A 23747-nucleotide genomic window follows, 5' to 3' on the forward strand; every position below is an offset into this window, starting at 1 on the left:
TTCTTCTAGGTTATTGTTATTTTTCTTACTGTTTGTTCCTCTTTCTCTTTTCTTCATAGCTAAAGTTATCAGTGAATTCTTGCAGCAATCACACTAGGGTCTTTAGATGTCTCTCCTATTCTTGTTCTCTAAGATAAGTTATCATTATGATGTCAGAGTTTCCATTTGGAAATCTTCCCTTAACTCTTGAGTTTTCCTTTCCTGTTACGGTTTCAATCTAGATGCAACTAGCCAGCACCATCTTTCTTGTTTACTTACTAAATTCCTAACGTTTAATGCACTTCCTGGCACACAGTAGGAACTCATAATACATCTCTTTAATGAATGAGCAACCCATTCTCTCTAATTCCTTAACTGTACCTTCCTAAAGATTTTGGGCATATATTTGACAATGTCTTTCTACATTTCCTTGAGTATTATATATGGTAAATACATACTTTCTTTTATTTATTTTTTCTTTACCAGCCAGGTTGTTTTTCCTTATTCTGAAACTAAAAAGTTATTTAAAAAGTAGTGTCTGATTTGGCATTTACCATGTTTAGAGGTATTAATTATTGATGGATAATAAAGTCCATAGACATAAATAAAATTTATATTAAAATATATATTGATAAGTAACATATGCTTGATAAGCTAGACTCAGAGTTATTGTGATATCATTTTACAGAAAGTATTATTTGGTCTTTAGGCTATTTGTCTTATTATCAAAAATGCATTAAGAATACCTCATTATAAAAATAAATTAAAAAAGAAAGCAATAGAGAGGGGTTAATTAACTTTTTAAATGACCATCTTTGATCTGATGCAAGAGATGCCAAATTATTCTCTAAGAGGACTATTTGGCATGTATGAAAGGATTATATTCAAATATTTATCTTTACAGCTATAACAAACAAATCATTGATTTATAATTTATTTCAACTCTGGGTATCTACAAAGATTTTCTAACTTAAAAAAAGTAGAATGAGAAACTAACAGAAAATAGAATTGCTGAATCACAGACCTTGAGAGACAATCGGCCAATCTATCTTTCCTCTCAATATCAAGGAGAGTTATTTAAGACATATGTTTTTTCTAGGAGACAGGGAATGTGGAATGTTAACAATCTTCATTGTCAGAAAACTTCCTTAAATTTCCTCTAAGTGCCTCACGCGTCACTAGAGGCTCATTTCCTCTCGTGAACAGAGGCAAGACAGCTGGCCAGCATCTTCCTTCTGCATCGCCCCAGTTTCTCCTAAGTGTGTCACAGACAGCCTTCTGAGGCAGGAGTGTGAGCCCAATTGGAAACAGGACAGAAAACTCTTTACAACAATCTTGTGGGAAATTGTGTTTTAAACCCAGCTTTGAATGGGGCTATAGATTAGGTCAACAAAGGATCCAGAGTACTAAAGTGCTGTCCCTTGAATAATTGAGACTAATTCTTAAATAGTACTATGGGGTCATAAAACACCAAGCCTGGAAATTAAAGATTTTTATGCCTCATCAAAAAGTCTTTGAATGTAACTCCCTGGCGTACTGCCAAGAGGGGCAGCTCTTTAGGGGGAAACCCTATGCCAAAGGCCAGAAAGGCAGCTGTGTTGTTCAGCTTCTGAGAGCTTCCAGCTCAACACCCACACAAGCTCAATTATGAACAAATTAAAGGGATCCAGACTGAGCATAGTAATTCTGGTAATTGAAATAAATAGAGGAAAGTCTGCAATCAGTAGGAAAAGATTGATTTTCTGGAAAACCCGTAAGTACCAACCCGGTCCCTTAAAGGACACCCTAAACCCTTTGAATAAGCATGGTTATATCTAATTATTTAAAAATAAATTTCCTTTTACTTATCATTTCTGATCTTTCTTAGACATGACCATATCCATGCCAGCAAAAATATACAAAACATAGAGAGGCACAGTACCCTCCAAATATCTGTAGAAGATTCATAGGGTTTAATAACACTTTAAAATGGTACCAGACTTTAATGCCCACATTTTAGAGCAAAAATATGTTACTCAATTCTAGAATTGTTTTATACACATATCTAGTAGATTATCAAATAGATGACTTTTCAAGTATAGAGAAAATTTAGAATCATTAAGAAATTAAAGATTGGGGCTGGGGATTTAGGTCAGTGGCACAGTGCCTGCCTGGCAAGCGGGAAGTCATGAGTTTGATTCCCGGTACCGGGGGGGAAAAAAAAAAACATAAACAATTAAAGATTAATATAATAGCATGTATTAAAGTAATGTTATATTAGTAAAGAACAAAACATGTATCATCATGTGAACAGATCCTTATAATCACTCAATAAAATTCAATGCCCATTTTGGGTTTTAAGAAAAAAGGGAATAATGAAAAAATTGAAGAAGCTCAGAACACAAAGGAGCTTATTTAACTTGATAAAATGTTTTTATCAGGAACCAACAGCAAACATTATAATTAACAGTCACACACACACACACACACACACACACACATACACACATGAAGCATTCCTATTTAACCTTTAAACTCACTTTGATGAGCTGATTTTAAACTTCATCAGAATAAAGATATAAATATATTTGAAGAGTCCAAATAATTTTACCTTGAAAAATGTTTTCTTTTTACAAAGAAAAATCAGAAGATTATTCTATAGATAATCAAAATACAAAGTCATTAGTCCCATGATAATATAAACAGGGTGATCCTGGCCCAGGACAAATTAGTAGTGTATCAAGAAGACTAGAGTGCCTACAAACCCACCCATACATGGGTATAATGGAACTTAGAATTCAATGAAGCTGCATTCTAAATTAACAGGCAAAGGGGGGAAAAGTAAAAACAAAAAAAGTTCTAATAATTTGCTATTTTTTGTGGATAAAAACTCCCACGTCATAAAGCTTGGATATAAATATACTATAGATTGCTTAACATTTTTTTAAAAAAGCATAAGATAACATTTCTAGAAGAAAATACATGATCCCATTTAGAAATCATCAAAATCAAATGAAAGAAAAGTTGGGAATATTTGATTATAAGACTGAATATTTTATGGTGAAGGATACAAAAATCAAACTAAAAAGAGAAAGAATAGATTACAAGAAATTATTTGCAATGTATATGACAATATTCTAAAAAGGAAAGAGGAATTAATATGTGGAAACACTGGCAAAAGACATAAGTAAATAATTGCAAGTTAAAATACAGACAAAAGCACAAAATAAAACCTCCAATTAAGCTTAATTCCACTTAAAAGTGAGGAGAAAAGTAAACTGTACATCATGAGTCATTCATGTCACATTATGCAGCTAAAACAAAGAAGTACACAGCATGCAACAAAGACAGAGCAGAAAACTGGGAGAGTGCTTTGCAGGATATCGGTAACAAACTACTGTTAGACCTCATCTGCATCTGGGAAGGAGATAGAGACAAGGAGGCTTTATTTTTCATAACAGCACTGTCTGTCTTTGGAAATAAAGTGAGAATATGAACATGGAACTCACACCTTTAAAATTCTTGAACATATGAAAGACTTATTAGTATGCAGGTTAAAGTAATAGTTTAGACTCAGTAGCAAAAATGAAACAGACAGAATGACAGCACTGATGAGGTCCAGCAGATGCTGAAGTTTCCCAGAGGTTTTATTTTTTTGAGATAAGAATCTCACTATGTTGCCTAGGTTGGACTTGAACTTGTGATTCTCCTGCCTCAGACTCTCCAGTAGGTGGGAATACAGGTGTGCACCATGACATCTGGCTTCCGCAGGTTTTATAGTGGAGGAATAGCTAGTATAACTTATAATTACAGAATAAATATTGTAGAAGAATTCATCATTTTTATGTTTTTATTTTGAACTATGAAATGGACATTTTTCCAGATCAAAACTAGCACTAATTTGGTATTCAACCTGAATACTTTCAGATTTTTAGAAAGCTTTTGAAAATGAATCTTGATCCTACTGATACTATTACCTATCATTATGAACTCTTCAGCAAATATATTTTTCCTACATTGGCCCAGGGGTATATACAGACAACTAAACTACACATGATGTTGTAGTCGCTTAATCAAACAGGAAACATACTTCCTAATGCTTGTCATTGAGGTGTAACCTGAGCTTACACATTGGGAATGCCAATACATTTATTAAGTTCATCCCATTGCATGTTCTGGGCAGAAAGAGCCGAACCATCCCAGCATGCTCGCCCCCATTGCTTTCTGCCAGGTTGTTAGCTTTAAAGTATATTTCCTGGACAGGGTTAAACTGTGATGATTACTCTAAAATATGTTTTTATAGCATGTTGAGTATTTCCGCTGTATGGTGTGGCTTAGTCAAAGCTTTTAGTTTGGGAGGTGTGCCCTGAAGAAAATAACTCCCAATCCACCCAATTTTGTAAACTGGAACCATATTACTATTATTCTTGTCACTGATGGTATTATGTACAGCAAAATGCAAACGATGACTTCTAACTATAGATATTTTGCAAAGCTGATTTCAATTTAAAAGAGAAAACTTCTCAAAACAATTTTTCAGTAATAAAAAATAAGCTCAGAACTATTTTTTGGCATGACTTAGGTTTTATTTTTTTACAGATTCAATAATGTTTTTTCTCTCTTAAATTAAAATGGATACTGTACTATTTTTTTCTTTTGCAGAAATGTCTTAAAACCATCATACTGGCAACTTTTTTTTTTTAATTAACTGAAGAAAACAGTAATGTATTTCTCCCTCCAAATTAAGAGCAGTTTATATTCATTCATCTTCTTTATAGAGAAACTGGGAAGACAGAACAGGAAATATTTATTAAGGACTTCATAAAAATACATTGCTTCCTAAATTATTAGTAATAACCAATGTCACTGTCATACATTATTCCTTTGGTTTGTCAGAGGTTCATATTTGAGAAAATACCCTGATGACCAGTGCTCAAAACAGCTTACTTGTTAAAGTTTTCTATCTGCCTCTAACTATAGGTGATCAGAGCAAGTGTTTCCTAGCAATTTAGTTAATTTGTAGAAAATAGAATCAATTTCTCTTGCTTTATCATGATTGAACATTTCCCTGAACTCCAGTAAATGAGCAACAGATAAGCACCATTTATCAGATTGTTTGGTACAGTACACAATTTTGATTATTCTATTTTCTTGTTGTTGTTAATGAAATAATATAACATGCCTGGAGAAAAAACAATTGCAGAGGTTGGCCTCTGAGCAGTGAGGAAGTAATAACTATTTTGCTAAGAATTTAGTTTACATACTCTCTCTAAAAGCCCATGGGAGGGCAGCAATGTTCTGGAATATCTGAGATGTCTTTCAGGGTCCCATATCTCAGAGCCTGGAGAACACAGTTGACAGGGGACCTTGGTCTAGGCAGAAAATCCTTGTGGTGCTCAGAACTCAATGGAGTTGTTTAAGCACTGTCGCAGGCTACCTTGATACTCCACACCTGGCACATCCAAGGGATACTGCCTCCCTCCAGTGTCACAGGGTCGGGGTGGGCATTTTAAGAGATGAATCTTCTCCAATGCTGTCTTCCCCAGCCATCACCCACGCAGAAGAAGCAAAGGATGAGGAGCACCACTTGACCACATTGTCTTCTCAGACCCTGAGACAACTGTGCCCATTAGAAATGAAATACACTGGCAGAAGCCAGAGTGCCAATACAAAGGCAGCTGAGTTAAGGATGCTTGTGGCATTCAGAGCCTCCAGAGGGGATCATGCTTTTCTGATCTATTTATGGACCACTTTCTAAAAATAAATCTCTTTCTTTGACAAAGGGATAATTATAATTAAATGTGTGAGAAATGATAGGAAGATAGGATGGCCATATGCCTTCTTCCAGGTGGCTACAGACCTTGCTCTCTGAGGCTTGAGCTGAAGAAACAAGACCTGGACATTCTGGACATTTGGGAAGATAAATTGGCCGAGGCTGGGGAGTGACCTGGATGTCACCTCTGCCTCACTTACCAAGGTCCATGCTCTTCGAGGCTTTCAGGTTAATTGATTCAGGCTGCCTGGCCGGTGTCATGGGTCTGAAGTTGATGTGCTGATCTGCAAAATATACTGCTGAGTCCACCCCAGAGCTATGGACAGAAGCCATGCATCGTGTTGGGGCAGGGGAGGGAGAGAGAGATAGAGAGAGAAGGGGAGAGAGAGAATTAGTTTTCATTTTAACACAGCCACTCATCACCTCTCTCTGTAGCCCATAGCCATGTATTTTAAACCAATTCTCTAAATCTCCGATTTCTTTTAGGAGATGCAGCAACTCTGTTTTCATGTATTTTATCATGGAGTACAATTTAAATAAAATATTCTCTAGCTAATATCATGTTTTACTCTTCACTGACTTCTGCTAATTGGAATCCTGCTGCACCATATATAACTTTAAGTGGGCGAGAGGGGCCTGGGAAACATTAATGCTTCAAAGCACATCACCAGATATCAGCAGAGACCTGAAGTGGGGTCAGAGATACCTGTGGGATCAGTATGCCCTTCCTTAGACACAAGTGACAGGCTAGATCCTTGGAGAAAAACCTTCTAGAATGGCTCTGGTTGAGGCAGTTCAGTTTTCTACCTTATTCAGGTCCATCTTCTAAAACTAATGTTAATGCTGTCCAGACACTGCTCATCATTAATACAGGAAGTCACAAGAAGAACACTGTTGACAAATTAGACGCAAGGTACATCAAATTTTCCTTACAGGCTTTCTGGTACTGTGGCCAGTCTCAAACAATGGTCTTTCTGCTGCATATTTTATTTACTTCTCTTGAAGATGGAAGGGATTATGCAAAGAAATTAACAGAAAATTGCTCATATCTTGATATAGAAATAAATTACATATTTTATAAACTAAATTATAGCCATGTTTTCCCCTGGTAGCTTATCTGTGTAAAAAGTACACAGGTGTCTTATCCCAGCATGATTTCTATCATCATCTCTGACACAGTGAAAACTTAAACCCAGTAACCTCAGAAAATCTGAAAGAGTGACATGGAGTTTTTCAAATAGTCAAGGTTTGATATTTTAAACAAGAAAATAGTGACACTTTCTGGATGAGAATCCTAAAATATACAAAGGAATATTGATGTTAAATTAAACATATCAAAATAAGTTTATTTTTTACACCTATCCATTATGGATACCTAACATTGCCTGATAGCATTGCTAAAATTAATATACAGCAATAATATAATTTCCGAATGATCAGCGGGGCCTCCATTGTTCCAAGGCAATGGCTAGGCTCAGGAAGTGCCTGTGTTAGGCAGCAGAGCACAGTATTTGAAAGCTAGGAAGCCAGAGTAGGTCTGCCCGGTTTCAATCTTGCCTGTGCTACACACTTGCTGTGTGACTGAGCAGATTATCGGACTTCTCTGTTCTTCGATGCCCTTACACCTAACAAAATTATAATTACATATCTCCACCTTATAGGGTGGCTTAGAGGACAGAATAAGCTAAGACTGGGAAAGTAAAAAACATTAGTGTTTGCACAGAGTTAGTGCTGTAGAAATAGTTTACAAGTAAGCAAATAAATAGACTTGTATTTGCTTCCCAAATAACTGCAAGTGTCTCAGCCTTTTCACTGATGTTTTTCAGTTTCCTTATCATTTCTGTTTTTGTCAGACTCTCAGTAGAGCTGTGACTAAGAGAGGCTTGGGGCCTGAGGAGACGTCAAGGTATATGGCCTCCGCCACATTCATAGAGTGTGTAGTAATAGAATCTACTTTATACAGTTGTTGTAAGAATGAAATAAATTAAGATATGCTACATACTAAGAATAGGAATGTTTAGCACATGGTCAGAATTCAGTTGACAGGAGCTAGCTATTAATAATCTTTTTCTTTATTTTGGTGGGCTAGGGTTATCTCTGAGTGAGGGCCTGGGGCACTTTGCAGTGAAAAGATTGTAAATGTTTTCATGAGAATTTCTCAAGTGTTTAAATCCACTCTTTGGAACTAGGCAGCTTTTTTGTGCTTCTTGATGTCCAGGTACATTTTCAACAGATGAAGAGTCACTGAGGTATGACGTATACTGGATGTGGTATCTAGAAATGGCAAAATATGCCAGTTGTGAGAAAAAATGTCTGGCACATTCTAATAGCAAAACTTTCATTTTTCAGCGTACTCTAAAGAATACTGAGATGCCACTGGGAGCACAAGCTTCTGCCTCAGTCCTGCTGTTTTGGGTTGCCTTTAAATGTGTTATCTGACCTTTATTTGCACTTAGTTTTTCATCCTTTGATCTCTTGCAATGATGTGAGGTTAGTGTCAGGAAGACTCAGGGCTTTCACAGAATCAAAAACTTTAAGAGCTGGAAGGGCTTAAAAGTTACCTCATCTTTTAGTTAAGACTCTGGGGCCCAAAGGGGAACTAATGTCCCAAGGTTGCCCAGGTGGCCAAGGGCAAAGCCAGGACCACAGCCACAAGCTTTGGTTAAAATGGCGGCCACCCTGGAATACAAGTTGTTATGACCCTAACTTCAACAACTTACATTCCTGTGAGTGCAGGTCTGCTCACATTGTCTTATGCAACTTGCATTTTAGGTTTCCCTTTTGCTTTAAAAGAGTGGTGCATATCATGGAACGAAAGAAAGCCAAATATTTAACTGAAGCATATGCTGTACATTATTATTATTATTATTAATATTTTTATTATTTGTCTTTTTGAGACAGGGTCTCGCTATGCAGTTCACACTGGTCTTGAGCTCACTTTGTAGCCCAGGCTGGTCTCGAACTTGCAACAATCCTTCTGCCTCAGCCTTCTGAGTGCTGGAATTACAGGTGTGCGTCACCACACCTGGAAATATATGCTGTACATAATAATGAAAGCTTTAAGGAAGGAATTTTAGGGCCAATATGAATATTACTCTTTAAAACAAAGATCATGGCATATTTAAAGTCCCCTGCTCAGGGAGGACTGTGGGGATCTGCCCAGCTGAGGAAAATGTGGTTTCTCCAATTGATTCTTTGATTCTTTTGCTAAACTAGGCAATAACTGATACAATAAAAATAAGAATCCAAAATTTTCCTGACTCTTTGGAAATAATAAACCTCATCCTCATTTTAAAAACAAGATGGCAATGTCACTTGATAGAGTAACATGAAGTTAGGATTAGGCCAAAAAAGTGACTTTATTTTTATACAAATATTAAGATATAATTAAGGATAATCAAAAAATTCAAAGCTGCTTCATACATAAGAATGTAAGAAATATATTATTCATATTATATATGCCTGATTTATGTCTATTACTTTGATCATCATATATATTTCTGTTACCATTATTTTGAGTGTGACAAAATATACACTATAAAAAACCTTAAATAAAAGGATCCCTTTTGCTAGGGGAAAAAAATGGAAATACAAGTAAATCAGATGTGAGACTGGCAGATATTTCAGGATGGAAATGAGTGCAATATAAGACATTATGGGATTAGAGCCAATGTGAGCGTATAGTGCACTGAAAGTGTAGTATTGAATTAGTTAATGTGGAAATAGTTTAGACATGTAATTTAGACTAGTAAAATGGTTTGTAATTTTATGCTACACATCAAAAGTGTTTGGAGTGAGAGGGTGGCACAAGGATTAACTGTAAAATAGGACATAGTTTAATTTGGAAGGGAGTTAGCGCGTGCTCATGGCTGAGTGGGCTGCAGTGGAGGCTGCAGGAAGCTGAAGCTTGACAGCAGGCCAGAGACATGTCCGAGATAAAGGCCGTGTTTTCAGCATGAACAGCCAGGGAATCTATCGAATAGAAATGATACTCAATGTCAAATTATGCTGCATAATGAATAAATAAGGGTAGCGTGGAACATATGCCAGTGTCTTGAAGATGGTGACAAACCAGGGATGTGATAGACACAGAAGAGTCAGCAGGGAATGTTCAAGGAGAACTGTCTAAAATGGAAATGGGAGAAGACTTTGAGAGGCATGCGAAACAAAAACAAGAACACAGTGATGCACAAGAAGAAAAGCGTTGTGCCTGTGCATCAGGTGTCTGTGACTAGGCTCTTGCATGGCGCTAGTACCAGTATTTCCTCGTGTGTGAAGGAGAGGGGGAAGACAAAGAGGGAGAGGAGGCGGAGGGGAAGAGGAAGAGGGAGAGGGAAATAAAAATATTCACACACAAGGAATATTCAAAAGTTGTCTCAAATGTAAATAATATTCAATATATTCTGTCTGCTCTTAGTTTCCTTTAGCCTCTCCCCAGGATCCACAGTAAAAATACATCTCCCTTACATTTATTTCTTTCGACATACATAGTCTCAGTCTTTCTCTCGTAATCACTAATGACACAGTAGAAATAATTTCTTGATTTTATTCTGGTTCAAAGTATAAACATCAAATTTCATCAGATTTCTTCCCCCCTTCACAGAACAGTGATTTTCGGCTAAGATTGGCTCCACCTCTGAAGCACTGCTTTCCCTTTCAGAGGGCTGTGAATGCTTTCAAAGACAGTGCATCTCCTGCTCAGCCCTCCTGGTTCTCCCCCAGTCTGCCCTCCACTCCAGCTTTCACACATCTGAAGCCCAGTTGCTATTGGTTACCTAGGAAACACTGTGGCCTGCAGGATGGTGTGGGTCACCGGTTCCTGTGAAGGGGTGGGGTGCAAGGCTTGAGACTTTCTCCTTCCATCCCAAAAATATCACCACCCTTTCCGGCCCATGCTTGCTTCTTCTCTTTTGGCTCAAGCCCTGTTCTTCTCTTGCTGGTTCCAAGTCTAATGGATTTTTTTTGTCCTTGACTCCCCTCACTCACTTCATCTTTCTAAATCATCAGGTCTGATTCTCTTTAGTGCTTCTCCACTGTTCTTCACAGAAGCAGTGAGCTTGTGGAGCATGAAAGACAATGTCCCAACCACTGACTCTCCCCCAGATGTGGTTCAGACACTCTGTACACAGGATGTGTTCTTTTCTCTCATCACCTGGTGTTTCTGACCTAAGCTGATCTTCCTACCATTTCTCTGGATGATGGGCTCCTTCCCATCCCCCAGCAAATCACTCAAACACTCCATCTCCTATGCAAGCCTCCAGGCAAAGCCAGGGGCTCATTCTGCCTGGATCCTACAGAATTCTGCACCTGATGCTTTGCAGACTACTACATCTATCCTCTTAAAGGACACTGCACTGCCTGCTTACAGGGCAGCTTTCAATCCATTTTAGTACCTTATACAGTGTCTCACTCAAAGCTCCAGAAATACTTTGAAGGATGAGTGAAGGAGTGAATGGCACAATGACCAAATACAGCAGAGCACAAAAGAAGAATACAGTCTGATTATATGCCATACATTTGGCTGAAGAGAGGTCACTATGGATGTTTAACAGAGCAGTTCTAGGAAAGTGGTGAGAACAGAACCTTAAACACAGATTAGGAGGAAGTTACTAGTTGGTACCATGCAATAAAGCTTTATGTCAGTGAGTGACAAAGAGCTTGGATGTTTACTTCCCAAATCTCAGAGAAACATACTTTATGGAAAAGGGAAGGGAAGAAATCTGTGGAGACAGTGAAGAAGCCAGGAAAGCCCTTGCTAAATCCTAGAGATTTCTTCTGCCTTCTCTGTGAGCCACTGTTCTGCCCTGAAGGTCTCTCACTGAGAGCTCCAATGAGAGAGCCCTCATCCCTGTCACGGCGCTGCCCCAGCGGGGGGCACAGGGCCTCCTCCATGTGCCCAGTCCATATTGTACACAAAGAAAACCTAGATGTCTCCAGACCCCTTGTCTGTTCACACCCTACAATAAGATTTTAGGAGGTCTTTAGAACTCATTGTTGCATTATCACCTAGCCAATCACCCAGGATGTGAGCTGCACAAATCAATTTACTCTTCCATCTCTTTACTATTCCTTTTACCTACCCTTCCTCCTCTGAAATTCAATTTCTTCATGAGCATCTCATGCTCATCTCCAGGGATGGGTAAGCTTCAGCTCAAGGTTACTTTTACCATTTTCCCTGATTCCTGTACCTGGAAGCACTCTCCTCTGCTTCAAATGCCCAAGTATTTTAACTATTACAAAATTCAAGAATCCTTTCAGACATTGGAATCTCATTATCACTTTTTTCCACTGGTCTACTGGCTGGTTGAGAGCAGGGTTTCTATCTGACTCAGCATTGTGTCATCCCAGTGGTTCTGCACATACTGTACACACGGGACAAATGCTCAAGTAGAATGAATACGCTTATTAAAATATGGGTTTTTTTTGATATCAATAAACTGTCTTTTTGGGCTGAAGCAAACAAGGGAAATAAATGAAAAAATTAAGTATGTACTCATTTTCTTTTAAGAAAACTACAGAGATACTGATCTGGAACATTACTTTGATTACAAAATTGTATTAAGGTCATGAAATTATATTTGAGAAGAAAACTGATTTAAAAAATATAAGAATTAAAGATAGTATACACACACATAGGTTTTTGTCTAATAGAGTTAGCTACACTCTTGCTGTGTTGCTTTATTTTTAGCAGATTGTATTAAAAAGCATAATGGAAATGACACCAGCATTGCAGCAAGAAAAATGAAGAAATTTCACAGGATTATCATGGGACACAGAATGCAATAAAATACACAGTTTTTAACAGCCATAATAAATACAGAAAATAGCAAAGAGACAATTTAATGATTTTTAAAACTCATCAGAAGAACAAAATCTATGAATTCCACTAGTCAAATAGTATGTATGCCTAGTAAATCTGCCTCCCTCATGCTTCTGTGATTCTAAAAATTATTGATTTTTTAGTTTCTATTATAGGATGGACATAATATTGGGTACCCTTTTCAATATTTTAGATTTTATATGGTGTTACTTTAATTTTTAGATTTCATTAACTTTCTTGGAACATCTATTTTTAAAATACCTTTAGGGTTGGCCAATTATGAAGAAAAAGAAAACCCCACCCTAAGCTCTATGTTTTCTCAGTTTTGTTTTATGCTTTCTTATATAACTTTTCTTTGAGTTCCACTGTTCAAAGTTTTCAAGTTCCAAGTTTTTTAAACTTGTAAAAGAAAATTTATCCCTTCTCTTAAAAATTTTAGGAATATAAAGATGATTCTTAAATTTCAAGAAGCAAATGATAAGCAGTCTAAGCAATCAACTCTGAGAAGCTCTCACTGGAAAGGAATTCTAGATACTGTGAGATTCCCATTCCAGAAAGAAATAGTTAAAATCAGGTTGCTGAGTTTTCCCAGAGAAACCCTAACAGGGAACATTTACAATACATCATTTTATGGATACCTGTAGCTGTAATCTTCAAGGCCCAATTCCAGACTGGGACGTGGTGGCGGAGAGGGTGGGACTTCACACTTGGCCCACTCGTCATGGGGCAGCACCAGGTCTATAAACCAAGAACAAATGAAGCAGTAGTAAACTGCAGGAGGAGCCATTCCGAGCCTGGTTATTTCAGTCCATCTCTGAGACCCAATTTTAACCAACACTTAAACCATGTTTGCAATAAATTGTGCTTCACCTTGAACTGAAGGAAGTATAGGTAGCATAGCAATATTCCTTGTGTGAGAAAATGTGCAACTGCTAACAGGCGTGTCTACCCTGGAGACCTCCCGGGAATCTTTGGCCAATTAGGTCCCTGCATCTTGACTTCTATACCTTTTCTCCCTAGGAAGGTGACATTTACTCATGACTTGTAACTTGTGCAAGATTAACAAAGCCATATCTTCTGTGTCTTGACATTTTTATTAACAAGATTCTAGATGCATTTGATGGGGAAAAATATCCACTCTTTTTTGCATCTTGCCATAATGGAAGCCTTTAGGTTTAAGGTTTTATGAGCAAGCAGAAAACTGGTGTCTGAATCTTTGTTTTCCCACTTAATAAAAACACATAGTTTCCCAGGTTGTTTTCTTCACTAGAAAAATAATATGTATCCTGAATATCACTACAGCCAAGAATAAATAAGATTTGTTGAGATCTTGCATATCAGACATTTTGGTAGGCATTAGGTACATTATTTTATTTAATACAAAGAATACCAATACTAATATATGAAAAGCATTACAGAATATCCAGGTTAAGAGGATGATTTTTAGGGAATTATTATTATTTTTTTTGCTTTTTGTTTTTCTTCCAGTACTGGGAATCGAACTCATGACCTTATGCTTGCTAGGCAGGCACTGTGCTGCTGAGCTAAATCCCCAGCCCCAAGAGGATGATTTTTGGAGTAAATCTGCCATGTTTCCACTCTTGCCTCCTACTGCTGTATGAATTTGGATAAATTACTCAACTTCTTTTGAGCCTCAGTGTTTTAATATTTAAAGGGGGAATAAAAATACCTTCATTGGACAAGTATACAGGTTATATAATATGGCACACAGAGCACTAAGTCAGCATTGGGCTTTAGTTCACAAACAATGAATTCTACTCTGTGTCTATTAAAGCGAAATAGTTGGTAAAAGATGGACCCTGCTTGTCTTTGATTCATGGAATAAGACAGAAATCTCCATCACTGAGAATTGCTGCTGGAAAAAACGTGAGTGTATTTATGGTTTTTATATATTGCTGGGAGTTTCTAGACGAAGCTAACATTTAGATAAATAAAGCAGACTACACTTGCTAATGGGGGTGGGCTGAAGTCTGAGCAGGACAAAAGGTGTGGAGGACCACCTGGGAGACTCTCCTCAAAGCAGGAGCAATTGTCTTTGTTTGGGCTGAGCCTGACCCTATTCCTGTGTACTGACATGTTCAGAGCTGGCTAGGACTTTTCCTCATCCCTTCAATTGGCTTTCAGCAATGCAGATGGGTCCAGCCAAGGTGCTGATGTGTAGTCTTTGAAGATAGCAGGAAATGTTTCCCTGGAAACAAGGGTTCCCTTGTGTGAGCCAGGATGGAGCAGGATAAAGAGCCAATGCTCCGTGCTACGGGCTGGGATGGAGCCTCAAGATAGAGGCTATGATTTCCTGGGGCTTGAAAGATTACACATCAGAGCTGAAGCACCGACCCCAAAACATTAGCTACTATCTCAATTGTGTTATGCAGATTACTCTTTCTGCAGATCCTTCTCTCTGCATACTGCAGAAGTGATTTCAGGCTTCTTACCTACCCCAGCTCATGGCATTCACCTATTTTCCACCATTCTCACAGTCACTCATCCTCAAGCCATACCCTTCTTCATAAATTAATAAAACCTGGGTTTGGACCTGGGTCGAAGCCTTTGCTCTGGATAGCCACCATCGTGCGTGGACTTAGGACCCCTGGCTTCCATAACTACAAATATGCCTTAGTGTCCTTATTCTTGTCATGGGTTGCGCTGGAAGTGGCAGATCAGAATTAACTCTCTAGAATTCCAATAACTTTTTATAGGATTACATATGTAAACTTCCTGGGCCTTGATGAGGACTGGGAAGGATTCTCTATAAAAAGGGGGGCTGTTTCCTGGGCAAGAGAGAATTCCTGCTGGCCTGCCTTCGAATCAGGTGACACCTTTCTCTTGTATCTGCACTGGACCAAAACATTGCTCTTCCTGGGTCTCTAGCTTGCTGGTGTTTGGCTGGAGCCACATGCACTGCTGGTTTCCTTGGTTCTCAGGCCTTTGGATTCATACCAGAACTTCACCATCAGCTCTTCTGGGTCTCTAGCTTTTGAATCGGAGTGTAGATCTAAGGACTTGTCAGCTTCCATAATCTTGTGAGCTACTTCCTTATAATCAACATCTTTATTTATTTATAAACATGTAACACACACACACACACACACACACACACACACACACAGCTGGTTCTGCTTCTCTGGAAAACCCTGATGAATACACCTTGCTAGGGCTTTCTCAGGGTGGCGGCAACTGTGCTAAAATGTCCCTGGGAAGGAGGCTCTCAAGCAGGAGATCCGATGAGCAGGTGTTAAGGAAGAAGCAGCGTGATGAACAAAGGTGGCCAGTGCTGCCGCTTTCATCTCCACCCCCACGATCCAGTGGTTTGGTGGTGTGGACGCACTCAGGCAGGCAGAGATTTGCTAATGGGAAACTGAGCAGAAGGAGAGTACTGCAAATAGGAACTAGGTACACATTGGGAGAACATCCTTTCTTCCAGCTTCAATCTTTCTGTCCTCAACCCCCTAGTCCATCTTCCACACTGGTGGTTAACACAGACATGAACAAGTAAGTTGCTGTATCCAGTTGCCTTCAGAACAGGTCTGTGTCCCTGCAGCCAGCTACCTCTTGTCTTATATGTTAGCTGATTAAGAGTATAGTTTATTCCCTCACCACATCCTTGGGCTTAACTAATTGCAAAATCCACCCTAGCTTCCAATATCTTACCCTTCTCCCAAGGCCTACCTCAAATGACACCTCTATGAAATTTTCAATGTTTCTAGGATCTGTCAGAGATGTTAACAATGACAGAATGCTCTTTTCCTGGCTCTTAGGCTAGTCTTGCCATTGGAATGTGAGTTGCTATGCTGAATTCCATTTCCAGCCTCTCTCTTCTTTCTCCTTCTACTGTCCAAAAACCAAACAGTAAGGTGCTAGAAGATTGTCAGCCACCAATAGAAAGTCCCTTGGGGCCCTTGATCACTGTATGGAACACAGTCCCCTGGAGCATTTGTTATCCTTCTGCAAAGCCTTACTGGACTATGAGGTGACTAAGAAATACACGTTTGTTGTTTTTATTTATCTGCTGACATTTTTAGGTTTATGGACTACTTAATATTACATAAAGTACTTCCTGTATAACATTCATAGCATGCTTCCTTTGCAATTAGTTATGCATTTATTGATCTAACAAGCTAACATCTATGCATCTGTACCTCTCCTATTAAACCCTATATAATTTTCTTCTTTTAATTACTATCTCTTATTGTTTGTTTTGTGGGATCCATCTTGCCAAGGCCAGATCAGAGAAGATGGGTAAAATAGAGTTGACTTTAGACAAGGGGTCAGCAAGTTATGATTGTGGTCTAAAACCAGCCCACCACTGCACTTTGTAAATACAGTTTCACTGAACTCAGTCATGCCCATTTGTTTAAGTATTGAATGTATTAGGTATCTATGGATGTTTTTGCACTACAGTGGCATAGCTGAGTTATAATATAGGTCCAAGGGCAAACAATACCTGAAATGGTTACCATCTGATTCTTTAAGGACAGATGGTTTGCTGACTCCTGCTTTATTTTTTTCCCCTCTTTGGTACCAGGAATCAAACTCAGGACCTCGTGTCTGTGACGCAGGCTCTGTGTCAGTGAGCTATATCCTGGGCCCAACCCCTGCGTTTGACTCTTGAGGGCAGTAACAGCAGTGCATTCATTTTTGAATTCCTGATAGTGTGTTCTGCACAAAAGAAGTATCTAATAAATATCGGTCACACTGAAAAGGGTAATTCAATTTCTCCTCACCACTGCAGAGATAGTTGGTCCACGCTTTGGAGGGGTGGATACATACTGGTTCCTGGAGGATACACATTAGGAAGAATTATGCTATTATTTATCTCCTCTGGGGAATATGTATTTAGTGGGACACGGTACAGAACCAACACACTTGGTGGGAGGTAGGGAGGAAAGGCCTAACTCAGTGGGGATCCAGGTGAGACCGGGCGATGAGTGACTGGGATATAGTGGAACTGAAGCAGGAGAAGTACAAAAGGGGAGAAGAGCAATGGAGAAGAGGTAATAGCAAACCAGAGGCAATCTGTGCTGGGAGTGAGATCCACCAGTAAGAGTCCTCAGGAAATGTAATGTTGGTGCATCTCATTACCATTCAAATACTTAATAGGATTTTCTAGTAAACCCCTGGGACACAACCTCCATCCTTATTACTATCTCAGAGCACCACTCTTATTCCACTACAGGCACTGCTAGCAATTCTCCAACACAAATATGAATTTCCTGGTGTTACAATTTCTACAAATTTTAGTTCTAAAAATGCCTTTTCTGTGTAAAGGCTTGACAGGAATAAAAACAAAATACCCAGTGAACTGTGGGTGGTATGTACTATTATTACAAAAATAGATGGAACACAGAATGTCAACAATGAGTTTTTAAATATACAAAGGAAAGGAGAAAGAGAAGGAAAAACTTTAAGGTTTTGGCTGTGCTAGTTCCTGTCCTCACCAGACATTGCATTTTGTCAACTTAATCTTGCCTTTATAAAAGAGGTGCCTGAAAACTTGGTAGTGGTAAATGAACACTGAGGATTTATGAGTTTCTGTGGCTGTTACCAACTTACCTGGCTCTAAACTCAGGATCTCTCAGTAGTTCTCCAACTCCAAGACCATTATTACAAAGAGGAGACGATCGTGATATTCTTCTATAGGATTATGTTTATTAATTCTAGTATAATAATATTTTTTTTGCTTCTAAGTCAATAGGCTTCCATGAAAAGTAAGAGATTTTTATCTGGCCTCAAATGTGAAGTTTAGTGAATCTATTCATTGATAAGCCTAATTTTTATAAACTAGTATTGCATCACAGACCTACAAGGAAATAATAATAGATATTTTTCTACTTTTCACAAGCTATATAAGAATTTTTCTTTTTTAAAAATTTTTCTCTGCTCAGAGACCCACTTTATTCAATTCTGTGCATATGAGGACATTGGCCCAAGCCCCACCCATCTTAGCATGTATCACTCTGGAGAATAAAGCACTCTATATACACAGCCAAAAGCTGCACTGCCTGTACCACTGGAATTTTTCTGTTAACTTGGAAAATTGAAGTGTGGAGGAAATAAAGTAGAAACATTTTGGGTAGCTGATGGTTTTTTTCAATGATATAAAAGTTGTTCTACCTGGATCTAGGTCTCAGGAGCAAGAAAAGCAAAAGCACTTCCTGGTGTCTGTCAAAAGCCACTTGTGCCCAATTCTGAGTGTATGTTTATACTTTCGCTAGTTCATATTTTCATGATTTTAGCCATTACTATTTTTAGAGATACCCAATTTTTTGATACCCCATCAGTATCCTCTAAAATATGTTGAATGAATCTCATCTCAGCATCTGGATGCTACAGAAAATGAACAAAGAACAAATCAACAAAGATGGAGGTAACATGTCCAATGTTTTTTTTGGAGTCAGTGGTGAAATTGGCAATAAAACCCCAGCTTTAGTCACTGGGCCATATACTGCTTGAGAGTCAAGTGTTAATCAAATTATGAGACATTTTAATACATACATATGTGATATGTAAAGACAAGGCATTTTAACACATATGTCAGTGTTCACAATCCCAACACGGGCGTGGTATCAAGAAGGCTCTCCCATTCTGTGGAAAACCTGCTGTTCCATCCTGACTGTGTTGCTATTGAGTTTTAAGGTCTTAGAAGATAATATTGCATCCTCAAGATGTTTAATTTCTTTAAGCAAACACACACACGTTATTTCTTTAAGTGGACACAAAGTAAAGTCACTTCCAAAAGGGCATTCTTAGCATCAGGTAGAAGAACTTTAAAAGCTTCAGTGGGTCAGTGTGACTCACGGCTGTGGTTTAGAAGATGACTCTAAGTCAGAGAGAAAGGAAGTGAATTCAGGTTCCATGTGTAAAGTCTTAGCTCAGTTATTTAACTCTCTCTGACTATTTCTTCCTCTGTAAAATGAGGTTCATAGTATCACTCTCTTTGTCAATTGCTCAACATGGCATCTAACAGTAAACAAAACATAGGAACAGGGGACCGGGGATACAACTCAGTGGCAAGGTGCCTGCCTGGCAAGTGTGAGCTCCTGAGTTCAATTCCTAGTTCTAAAAACAAAACAAAACAAAACTAAAGAACAATAATAAAAAAACAATAAATAGTAATAGTTGTTACAACTACTTTTACTAAAATGGAAGAGTTCATAGGAAAAAAAATCAACATCCCATTGGGATGAAACAATCCAATTCTAGAGCAACCTCACTCAGATTTACAAGTCCATTCTGATAGAACCTGAGTTTGGAACTTGTTCCTATGCAGTTACATTCTGGAAACATTTTAGTGTCTGAAATACATCCTTTGATCATCTAGTACACAATACCTCCACCCAACAGAATGGTAGTGAATGTGATGCTATAAAATAGGTGAGGACATAGTAAGCTGCTTGTAATGTGCTATTAATTAAAAAGTAATTTTTCAAACATTGCATATAGTAATTTCTTTTACTTTCATTTTATGTACACATTTTTGCATGAAGAAGAGACTTGAAAGATGCACATAAAATATTATTGATCAGAATCTTTTTAGATAGAAGTATGAGTAATATTAAATTTTCTTTTTATTGCTTTTCTCTAAATTTTCTACCATGAATATGTATTGCTTTGGCAATATAAAACATGAAAGTTATTAAAGAAAAGAGATACAGGGTGATAAAATGATTTTCTAGGTGACCCGAAGTATAATTTTTGAAAAACAAAGAAGAAAATCCAGGGTGTTTTATATGTGGAACTCCATTAGAAATGTGATCCATACCACATAATAAGAGAAACTGGAGTAAGACAATAACAAGATCATTCCAACTGTCACAGCACGGTTTCAGGTTATGGCATTTAACAATTTACCATTCATCTTGGAACAAAGCATAAATATGTGAGCCATGTTATGACCATTTTATGATTTAACAGAAATCCACAGAATTTTTTAGTGTTATTTGATAATTTCAACATTAAGGGAATGTTACAGAAATTAACAGTTTGCTATCTTTGATCCTCCAGGCATGGCTTTGTTTTATACATAACCCTCCATGTTTGGGGCACCAAGCAAAGAAGCTGTCACTTAAACTGGAGGCCTTGCCAGGAATCTGATTCACAAGTTCTGAGTCAGCTCTCCCACCCACTTCTCAGCGTTAGTGACTCTGAGTAACGAAGTCTGCACTTAGTCTAATTAACTCTTCTTTCTCCTTTCTTTTTTTAAATAAAGAGGCACTTCTGTGTTTTCTCACTCCATTTGCAGTGGATGAAAATGGATAGACTCTCACCTTTCTGTTTATCTTGTGGACTGTAGTTGTCAAAGGAATGCAGTATACCACTCTCATTTCGGCTGGAGGTGGCTAGGGCATTTTGACAGTTCTCAAAGCATGGCTTGGAAAACGCCCCACACTCAGCAGTCTCCTGAGGGATAAAAATAAAAATTACATTTGCTTTTTAAACGTCTTCCAACATGATCAATTGAAGAAGAGGAAAAGAATGATCAATTTATGAAGTCTTTCAAGAGTCTCTAGCATGTAAGTCTTCAACAGTGGAAAATCAAAATGGCCCTATCAGTTCAACTATCTATGAATATGGAATAAAAAACATGGACAATGTGGTGTTAAGGATTAGGAGTTCTGATAGCCAACACAAAAGAGGATTAACTTTATTATTCTTTCCCTGCACTTACAACTGGCTTCTTTCAAATTTTTTTCCATCTGGGAGTACAGCTTGTGGCAGTGTCAATACAAGAATGCAGTTCATGCCAATGGTGCTTCTCTGCCAACCAGCTGGTCCCTCTCTTCTGCTCCCTCTCACTGTCCTCAGATACACGCATATGCTCCAGGACAAGTCAGGCTCTGCTGATGAAATGCCACGTGTGTGTCCCACTGCAGACACGGCCAGGTCTTTGGCCAGGAGCTACAGAGAGCTGCAGTGACCATGCCAGACAGTGGTTCTTCTGAGATTTCTTTATTTTTCCACCTCATTTCTCCATCCTATTTGTATTCTGACAGTCTGTAAACAAATTCACAGTTTTCTTCAAACTGCTATATCCAGAATAACACCCCACAAGCCGTCTTTCCACAGGTGCCGCGCAGTACCAGAAGGCAGGCAGCCTCAGAGAACTCGAGCTGCCTTTTCAAGAGGGCGGGGGCACAGAGAAGTGGGTTTCACTCTGGTTCCTAGTATTTGTCTCCATGACAGTTTTCAAGGAAGTAAACATTTTGGAAGTCATTTCATAGAGTTCTTTTGACCATTTATGAGAGGAACATGCCACAAACAAGATCCTTAAAGCTCTTCTCTTCTGGGAAAGAATTTGACTTGAGAAATGCATTTTTTCTTTGCATATATTTATATATTTGCGGGGGGGGCAGTAGTGGGGATTGAACCTAAGGCCTTCAAACTAAGTTACATTGCCAGGCCTTTAAAAAAATTTTTTTTAATATTTAATTTTTGACACGGGGATCTCCCTAAGTTGCTAAATCGCCCAGGCGGGGCTTAAACTTGCCATCCTCCTGCCTAAACCTCTTGGAGTGCTTGGGATTACAAACATGTATCAACTATTCCCAGGTTATATTTTCTTATTAGTTATAAAAATTGAGTGTTCATTACAACAAAATTTTTAAAACATTCAATTTATGCATTTTTAGCAATTAAAATGTTTTCAGCTGCTGAAGATCCAGGCTTTGCACACATCTCCCCACCCAGTGTATTACCTTTAGCCTCTGTACTGCTGGTCAAACAAAGGCAGGGGCAGCAAGCTGCTCCTCAGTTACAACTGAGATTCTAGCAAGCAAGAGAGGTAGGATTTGCCTTGTCTAGCCTTGTGTTTTCATTTAACAATAACAACAAGAACAAAAAATTTTTCTGCTTTCCCAGCTCTTTGATAAATGACACAATCAATATCCCAACAACTGATCAGTAACCAGCCTAATTAAAGTATTCAGCCTGTAAAATAGAGTTGTCGTGGAGCCTTCCATTAGTGTCCTAGCCAATAAAAAATATAATGGATTTTTAAACATTCTGCTTCTAGCAAGATGAGCTGGCAGCAGAGAGGAAAATGTTTTGGGGAAGGGAAAAACAAAACCAGGTCATAACCCATTTTTTAATACCAAGTCTCTAGGCTCAAATAGAATTACAATTGAACTTCAAGCTCATCCTTTGAAAAACATGTTTCTGTTTAAAATGATTTTGATTCAATCAAGGGCTCATTATGTATTCTTCACGAGGTTCTCATAAAAACTGTTTGTGTATCTTGTACAACTTGGTAATGCTGGGGGAGCCAACAACTTTATATTTTGACATTTCTTAAATAGCTTCTTTAATTTTTTAAATATCAATACAGTGCTCAGACAATCACTTTGGCATTCCTGCCAAATCTAGCTAATTGATTGACCTGATTGTCTGAGTGGTGCTGAGACCTGTTTCTAGGTTATGGATGGTTTTTTATTGCACTAGAGGGCAACTGCTGCTGCACAGGATAACACACTAAAATCATGAGTGCACAGCATGTGCTTTGACAGAGTAAAACACAGGTTTGGGAGATCAAATAGCTATGGAGGGTTTTTTTCTCTAAAATTTAATAAAGATAAGCTGTATATTAGGCTGCTGTCTTTATAAGAAATAATGCTCTTTAATCTTCATGGGTACCACAGAAATTCTCAGTAGTTGAGAGTCAAGTGCCTGCTTGCTCCCCATGGAAAAACATGTAAATATTAGGGAGAGAAAATGGATCTTGTTTAAATGTCCTCATAAAAATTGCTTTTTGCCCCAGCTCTTATTCTGGATCAATTCCCTGGTGGACTGTATTAACAAGACACTTCTGAGGATGGGCCAAAAGCTGAAGATTAATACTTTCTTCTGTTGGAATAGTGTCAATCCACTCCAGACTACGGGAATTAAGAGGAAAATATGTACAAATGCCAGAGTGTCTCAAGTACATGAACCAAAGTGCAGCCCACTTATCCACTATCACATATATTTTAGAGAGAGATGTGAAATTAGGGGAAGGGCAAGTTGGGCTGCAGCTAATTCCCTCAGAAGTTAATTCTTTCTTTCTTTCTTTCTTTCTTTCTTTCTTTCTTTCTTTCTTTCTTTCTTTCTTTCTTTCTTTCTCTCTCTCTCTCTCTCTTTCTTTCTTTCTTTCTTTCTTTCTCTCTCTCTCTCTCTCTCTCTCTCTCTCTCTCTCTCTCTCTCTCT

The 23747-nt window shown here is 38.2% G+C and overlaps 1 protein-coding gene across 1 annotated transcript in view; it reads right to left on the minus strand.

The window, feature by feature from the left end:
• The window catches only part of Pard3b (par-3 family cell polarity regulator beta), an 864914-nt gene that overhangs the window by 383500 nt on the left and 457667 nt on the right, over nt 1-23747 (minus strand). Inside the window, exons 13-15 of the mRNA XM_013520665.1 lie at nt 20837-20969; nt 13190-13289; nt 5932-6047 (exon numbers count right to left, since the gene is read on the minus strand). Of these exons, the coding sequence (XP_013376119.1) occupies nt 5932-6047; nt 13190-13289; nt 20837-20969 (349 nt within the window). The remainder of the gene's footprint in view (nt 1-5931; nt 6048-13189; nt 13290-20836; nt 20970-23747) is intronic.

This window comes from Chinchilla lanigera, unplaced genomic scaffold, assembly GCF_000276665.1.
Source record: "Chinchilla lanigera isolate Chin_1 unplaced genomic scaffold, ChiLan1.0 scaffold00056, whole genome shotgun sequence".
Taxonomy (NCBI): Eukaryota; Metazoa; Chordata; class Mammalia; order Rodentia; family Chinchillidae; genus Chinchilla; species Chinchilla lanigera.